The following is an 8,095-nucleotide window of genomic DNA, read 5'->3' on the forward strand; positions in this document are numbered from 1 at the left end:
AGGGCAAGGTCCTCAAGTTAGGAACTCCTAAATAGGAATTCCTAAATAATGCTGGGATGGTATACTGTTGGAATATAACTGATAAACCAACTAAGAGGACACATTATTAGTTCTAGCTTCACTGAGCAGTCAGTGTATTTATAAAGCATTACAGAATGCTCATGATGTTGTGTCCCTGACATTTACTGAAAAGAAGGCATTGCTGAAGAAGGGCCTGTAGTGACAGGACAAGGGGTAATGGGTTTAAACTGAAAGTGGGAAAGCTTAGATTGGATATCAGGAAGAAGTTCTTCATGGAGAGGGTGGTGAAGCACTGGAACAGGTTGCCCAGAGAAGCTGTGGATGCCCCATCCCTGGAAGTGTTCAAGGCCAGGCTGGATGAGGCTTTGAGCAACCTGGTCTGTAGGAAGTGTCCCTGCGGGTTGAAACTAGGTGATCTTTTAGGTCCCTTCCAACCCAAACCATCCTGTGATTCTATGAAGTCACATGTGACTAGGCAGCAACAAACAGATCCATAGCATCTTACAATGCTACTCACTATTTAACTACACATTGATAATACTGTTCTGTAAATTTTTGAACCTATCTTGATCAGTCTGGGGATCCTCACCGGACAGTGAAGCCAAGGCTGACAAGTCATTGCAAGACTGAGCCTCAATCCCATGCAGTTAACTAAAACAGCTACAAGAACTAAAAGAAAATATAACTCGTGCGCTACAGCTGTGCAGTACCACAGTAACTTTCAAACCCTTTAGCTTTTATATCACAGATGTGCAGTATGGCCATAGCCCACAGGCATTTATGACCGGTTCATCTGCATGAAGCTTCTCATGAACGTTGCAAGCTTCTGAACATCTTCCACGGTCACCGCATTATATAAAGAGGCACGGATTCCTCCCACAGATCTGAATTGAAAAGGGGCAGTGGGGAGGGGTGGGGGGCGTGGAAAGAAAAAAGTAGAAAGGTTTTGTAAATTAAAAAAAAAAAGACAAAGTAACATTCAGACATTTAAACCTAATCCTACTCCAAAGGGATAAAATTAGCATTTTGTATGAATGAGAAGCAATATTTCTTTGAGGCAAGCTTGTGGTCATGAGAAACAGTATTTGTCAGTTACTCACGGCTCTAACACTGTAGCCCTGTGACATAGAAAAGTTATCTTTTTTAATCCCACAAACATCACTGAACATGGAAAAGAACTCTTGAAACCAGAGACACCAGCCATGTAATGAAAGGCTTTATACAATGACAGAATCTGACCTCAAGAGTCACGTTCCTTGGCATTTTCACAGGGCCAGATTTATCAAAATTAGGAAATCTGAATTAAGGAGAAAACTCTGAGCCCTACCACACCTAAGCAGTAGTTAAGCCACCAGCAGTCTCTGATTACCATCTCTAGACTGCTCTTCCCAACTGATGCCAAAGCAATCCGAGGCTGGCTCCTGTGCTGCTGTAGTAGCAGGACAGGGATTCATCTGACAAGTACCTACCGATGCCCCTTCAGAGATATCATGTTAAGTTCCACCGCTTTCTCCAGAAACTTCTTTTCCAGCGCTTCATCGCCCTTAATACTGCCAATACGGAAAGGGACATTCATTCTGCTTCGGTTCTTCTTCTCCACTGGACATCTAGAAGAGTTGCAGAATGTAATGGTTTACCCATTTTGTGCGAAATTTACATTCTCGGCTATATACAATTTCAGAAAATGAATCATTGCATCTCTTCAGTGCCAAAGCCATTTCTCCACAGTCAAAGAGATCATTACTTTCTGTGAAAGAAAGCAACCTTCCTTTTTTAACCAAACAAACATTAAGTGGAAGGCTTATTAAGCCTTCCTGACATACTCAAATTGCCCCAAAGGAACGCACACGAGGCTTGTAAACAGACATAATTTAAAAAAACCAAACCCACACAACGCAAAAGCCACCATCCCACCCACTAGGGTCTCAGTTACACTCCACAGCATGAGGTTGGTTATTGTGAACTTTGACTAAGCCTCAAGTAGTTTCTTCTCTAACTTCAAAGACCGACACACTTATTTTCACTCAGCTCATCAGGAGTGCTACCAGATCTGAGCTTGACTCGGCTAAAAGGAAGTACAAGGAGATTTCCAATGGTCACTGGAGACTTCTGTTAGTGGTTTAAGTCTACATTAGTATCATCCAGAAGCATGAACATCTCCAGCAGAAAAAAAAATATCTCTAGGATGAATCTGGCACTACATACATTGCCACAGCAGGAGGCGTGCATCGCAGCTCTAACCTCTTGAATTTTCTACTTTAAAGGCATTTTAAGACATATTTAAAAGAAAATTTCTCTTCAATTATTTTGTGACGGTAAGAACAGGGGGAGAAAAAAAAAAAGGATTAAGTACTTTTCTTGAGTGCTTTTAGTTACAAAGGAGATATAAAGCTTCCAGATCTATTCTTTCCTAAGGCTGTGACGTACATTCGTGCAGGGATGCAGTAGGAACAAGTTCTCATAAAGAGCACACAGATTTCGTACCTCTTACTACTCTATTTGAAAAAGAATGGCTGTCACTAAATATTAAATAATTAGGTGTATATATCATTAAATTTAATAATTATGAAGAGGAAAATAGATCAATCATAAATCTGCCCATGCAGATTTTCTGCTTCAAATGCAACCAGGAAAACACTCTTCAGAAAGGCCCACACTTATAAGCATTCACATATTTGAATAAGTAGCTACAGTACAGTTTTTAGAAGATGCAGTTACTCTCAGGCCACCTGATGTAACTCCATGAGTGCACAGACTGGAAAGCAAACTGCAAACAGCACACAGCACTTCGTGGAAGAAAGTCTCCATTTGCCTAATGGCTTGTCACATGGCTTACCCAGCGAAGCACACCAGAGATTAGGTGGCACATTTAAGCTGGGAAGGCAGCTTCATATAATTCTTCCGTTTAGTCATAGATACTACCAAAAAACAAAAAAATCCAGTCTCTTAACTGTATTGCTTAGAAAGATGCATGCAGCTCAGTTAGTGAGGCTTGCTTTCCCTTCCCAACTGACTATTCACCACGCCATCTGCACTGCATTTCCCACTCAGACCTGTTTGCCAGAAACAGATTTCTATTTGTCACAAAATGTTTTGTTTGGGTTTTTTTTCTCCCTCCCAAGACCTCATTTGCTTACTTACTTTTAATGAAAAAGCCCTCAGGATTTCAGTAGAGTAGGATCACAATCCTGATCATGATAATGCTAAAGGCAAAGCTGTTCTCATTAACTACATGGATAAGCAGAATGTATTAGACATTATGAAACTACATCCCTGCCAATTAAGGTTGCAGCCAGCTTTAATTTAAAATCCAGATTTAATTTGCCCTATCCTAACTCTGACTGGAAAGTTAACTAGGTCTAAAAACTGTTGATTTTATACTGACAGTGAAAGAAAATATTTTGCAGTTTCATAGTCAATTACTAGTTTGAGCTCGACAAGGATCAGAATTGTTCTGAGTTACCTCAATCACCATCAGAAGGATATAGACCAGTTGGAGTGAGTCCAGAGGAGGCCACGAAGATGCTCAGGGGGCTGGAGCACCTCTGCTATGGGGAGAAGCTGCAAGAATCGGGCTTGTCCAGCCTGGAGAAGAGAAGGCTCCGGGGAGACCTTATTGCAACCTTCCAGTACCTGAAGGGGCTACAAGGAAGCTGGGGGGGACTTTTTACAAGGGCCTGTAGTGACAGGACAAGGGGTAATGGGTTTAAATTGAAAGTGGGGAGGTTTAGATTAGATATCAGGAAGAAGTTCTTCACAGAGAGGGTGGTGAGGCACTGGAACAGGTTGCCCAGAGAAGCTGTGGATGCCCCATCCCTGGATGTCTTCAAGGCCAGGCTGGATGAGGCTTTGAGCAACCTGGTCTAGTGGAAGGTGGCCCTGCCCATGGCAGGGGGGTTGGAACTAGATGATCTTTAAGGTCCCTTCCAACCCAAACCATTCTATGATTCGCTTTTAACTATACATATTTTGGGTCCTGTAAGCACAGAAATACCTTGCAACAGTATGTTAAAATCAGAGGGTTAGATCTCCTTTGGAAAACAATTAAAAAAAAACCCAACTGAATAAACTTCACATAAAGAAAATAAGAAAATGTATTACATTTTTGACTACATCTAGGTCTGATCTTCCTCTTTATTCAAGAAAATGTTCCAGAACTTCTCACAATTAGCCAATAAAAACACTGTCCTTGACAGAGGAAAAGAAGTCTTTGACTACTAAAAGAGGTGCTAGGAAGAATATTATGCAAAAGTGGTCTCTACAGCTTCTTACAAGCTGCTTTGTTCCAGCCTGTTACTTCCCCAAGAGATTCAGTAAGAACACAAAGCCGAATCTGTGTATCTTTTTCTCTACAGTCTTCTCCAAGGCTCCCAGCAGTTTATCAAGTTTAGAACACATATTTATATGCTTCACAACAGATAACTTGAAACAACTTTCTACTGGAATGAGACTTATCCTGGGATAGTTGTCAAGTGACCAGCTTGCAGAAATAATTCCCATAGGATTCCTCAAAGTTTCTATATACTGAAAAGCTAACTTTAAAGATTTGCTGCAATCAGACTCTCAGAAGTTATGAATATGTTTGGCTCTACAACAAGTACCAAAACCAAGGGCAAAAGCATAGCAACTTACACATAGAATCCATTAGATTTGTCTATAATGTCGTAAATCGTTCGTGATTTGATTAAACTAAGTTTATCCATAGCTGCAGCTCCGCCATTATTCTTTATCCATTCCAGCACCAATCCCATGATATAAATACTGCAAGAGGAAAGAAATTTTTCAGTCAGTTTATTTAAAAAAAAAAAACAACCAGAAAAAACACAGTGCTGTTCAATAGTTTACAAAACGTTTCAGCAACAAAACGTTATGTTTGGGTTTGGGGTGCTCAGAATCTGGACTTTACAAATTATGAACGATTATAAGCAGGCAATGTTTTTTTGGACATAGGTAAGGTATCCCGAAATTCAATTGCTACAGAAATCTGTTGGACAAAACTTCATCCTTTGTCCCTCAGAAGGGCAAGTCCTGCAGGTTTCCTGTAGCCCTGCCGGTCTCCCACAGGCACCCCCAGACATGCTGCAGGGACTACCTGTTCATTAGCCACACACCTGCTCTAAAAAGCCCTAGAAAGAGGCAGTTGCCGCAGAAGTTAGTAGCATTCACCCTGTGCAGCTGCGAAGCTCAAATTTATGTACATCGTTAATGCCAGAAATCTAATCCCATTTTCACCAAATGCCAAATAAAAACCTATAATCCCACTTCTGTTCAAAACGCCATTTTTCCCACATGAATAGTGAAGTTTAGCAAAACAAATAATGATGTATTACACTTAATTATTCATTATCATTCAAGTTCTAAGTAGAGATCTGGAAGTCTACTGGCATCACATGGCTTGGGACCAAATATTTCAATGCTAGTTACTAAGCGCAACATAAAAAAAAAAAATCCCCCCAGGCCATTTGCCTTTGTGCTTTTGCAACAAAACAGCTTGTTCAAGTTCAGGCATTTCCCACGACTACAACACTTCACATAATAAACTGTTCACAAGTTTTTTTATGGCCCATTTCCAACAGGTTTGCTTTTATTAATCCCTTCATTACAAATTCCAAGGGAGTGCTCGGAGAGCATTACCCTACAAGTTTCCCCAACACAAATATAGCAGGAAGCTGCCCTAAGATTTGCTACTTTTAATTTCTCAGGGGAGGCCAGCATCAAATCTTTGAACACTGCAGAAAGACTGCAGAATAACCGAGGTTACAGACTGCGTTTTATACAAAGCACCTTACAGCTCTGAGAGCACAATCTTGCCACATTTATGACAGCACGCTGTCAACTACCACAGTGTGAAGGATTTAAGTGAAGTATAGCCTAGGCCCTTGCCAAATATACAGGGCCACATTCACCTCTTGCCCTCGCTTCCTCGAGTGAAACTTCTCAGACAAGTACGGTTTAAAGAAGTAAGCCTTAGAGTCACCCACCCTTAGAGTCACCCACAAAACCCAGCCAGCTGAAATAATTTATCCTTGTCAGTCAAAATAATGTTTCTGGTGCAATTTTAAATGCAAAATAAGCCTTTAGCACTTGGAAATGAGATTTTTATATCAAATTCATTGTTGATTTTAGCAAAGTAGATTAGGGTGAAGAAATCTAGCTCTGTGGCACCAAGAGGTTAAAGCCATTAGCATCACCTTAATTTAATTTAACATTAAAGCTGAAGCAGCTTTTGCGAATTCAGTTAGTATTTCCTGCCTGTTTGCCAGCAAACCATCACAGAGTGCAGGGAAAAGAGCAGAAAAAGAGAGAACCAAGAAGTTTTGCCAGTTCCTTACAGAAACTGGAACTGGCATTTAGAGCCAAGCCAAACAGATGTGCACCCTGCCAACATTTCAGTCTGTGTTACATTCCAGATCCTGCAGAGTACTCCAATGTGCGTCTGGAGCACAAAGTGAAATCTGGCAAGGCAGCGACCAAAAAGGAGAAAGACTTAGTTCAACATTATTTACTTCTCCCTTTATCTCCCACTACCCTGTTAATGTCACTGACAGATACCAAGTTTCAGCTCCAGCAGCATTTTCTTTTCAGAAGGTTTTAGGGTTTTTTTTTGCAGGGGCTAAAATAAAGTTGCAGAATTTAATCTGTTTTACTTTTTAAACCAGAGGAGCAACACTACATTCAACGGCGAGATTAAGCAGAACTTTGGTTTTTCAAATGGAAATAGCTTTGTACTTGGAAAACATGAATGGCTGGATTTAAAACCTGGCATGTGCAAGTGCAGAGTGTCCCAAGCAGTATGTGTGACTTGGCAGACAGGAAAATCATCGATCATAAAATAGAGGCTTTATCAATCACTGGGAAAAAAAAAGACACACATACTGCCCATGTTACAAAGGTCCATTCAGAAAGATGACAAAAAACTGGAAAGTAGAGTCGATTCTTCGCGTAAACACCAGCCCTAAGGATATTGGGTGTACTGAGCCGACAGGACAGACAGGCTGACAACAAAAGTACATTGCTGACAGCACTACACACACCACAGTACGCCTGCTCCTTGGGAAAATTAGTTGTGCACTGTAAAACTTGGAATAAAACACATGCTCACAAGATTTACCACTCTTTAGATAAATTAATTGCCTCTGTGTCACTGCAGTGCTTCACCAGAGAGTGAGAAACCGCAGGTTCGGTTAGTTATCCCTCAAAATTCTACTGAATTTCAGCAAGTGATGGCATTCATATGTCACTTTATACACAGGAGTCACTACTTCATGCCTATACAGTGCATTTGATAAGTTGCATAATGATGTCCCTGCCGTTAAGTCTGGAAATTCTGGCACATACGAGCTATGTGAGCAGAGATCAAATATCAAGAACGCAAGGTTGCGTTAACAAATTATCTGAACCAAAAGGAAATCTTACCTTTAAGAGTAGAAATTTCAAAGTAATTAAAATTTCTCGATACCTGGTTTGAACATTCTTTGAAATAATCGTTTTAGTGAACACCAATATAAAAATGCTCCGGATTAAGAAGGCATAGATACTATGGGCTCAACACCCAAGTATCCCAGTGGCAAAGCATCGTTTCACTAGTTATCAGAAGCTAGGAGACAGTAGTTTTGAAAGAGCAAGCTGTAGCCTGTTCTGCTTCTCGCGTACATGGAATCACCAGGTACGTGCCAATTTTATGACCCTGACTGCTAGCAGTGGTTATGAATCTAGATCAATTTTACTTTTAGATGCCAGGTCAAAGACTGAAAAAAAAGTGGAAAGTTGTACTAGGGAGTAAAGCAACAACTAACACGCCTTTTTTTTTTCCCTTCTCAAAAATCTTTTACAGAGATAGGGATCTGGAGGTTCAAGTGCTGAGAACAACCTCAGGAAGAAATTAAGTCACACTCATACTGAGTGTTCAAGAAGCGAGATTAGGTGCCAAATTACCTACTTGAAATGATAGAAGCATCACCACTGAGTTGACTAGATCTGCGTTTGTGTAAGTCAGAACTGGAACCTGAAACTTCTACATCAGAATTATGACATATAATATTTACTTCTAAAAATACTGTGTCCTTTATGGCAG

The 8,095-nt window shown here is 40.5% G+C and overlaps 1 protein-coding gene across 1 annotated transcript in view; it reads right to left on the bottom strand.

Moving 5' to 3' along the window:
- Window positions 1-508: 508 nt before the first annotated feature.
- Window positions 509-8,095, bottom strand: part of PSAT1 (phosphoserine aminotransferase 1) — a 14,279-nt gene continuing 6,692 nt past the window's right edge. Inside the window, exons 7-9 of the mRNA XM_010152751.1 lie at window positions 4,654-4,782; window positions 1,491-1,628; window positions 509-905 (exon numbers count right to left, since the gene is read on the bottom strand). Coding sequence (XP_010151053.1) covers window positions 800-905; window positions 1,491-1,628; window positions 4,654-4,782 — 373 coding nt within the window. The 3' untranslated portion in view covers window positions 509-799. The remainder of the gene's footprint in view (window positions 906-1,490; window positions 1,629-4,653; window positions 4,783-8,095) is intronic.

Source organism: Eurypyga helias, unplaced genomic scaffold (genome assembly GCF_000690775.1).
Source record: "Eurypyga helias isolate BGI_N326 unplaced genomic scaffold, ASM69077v1 scaffold18725, whole genome shotgun sequence".
Taxonomy (NCBI): Eukaryota; Metazoa; Chordata; class Aves; order Eurypygiformes; family Eurypygidae; genus Eurypyga; species Eurypyga helias.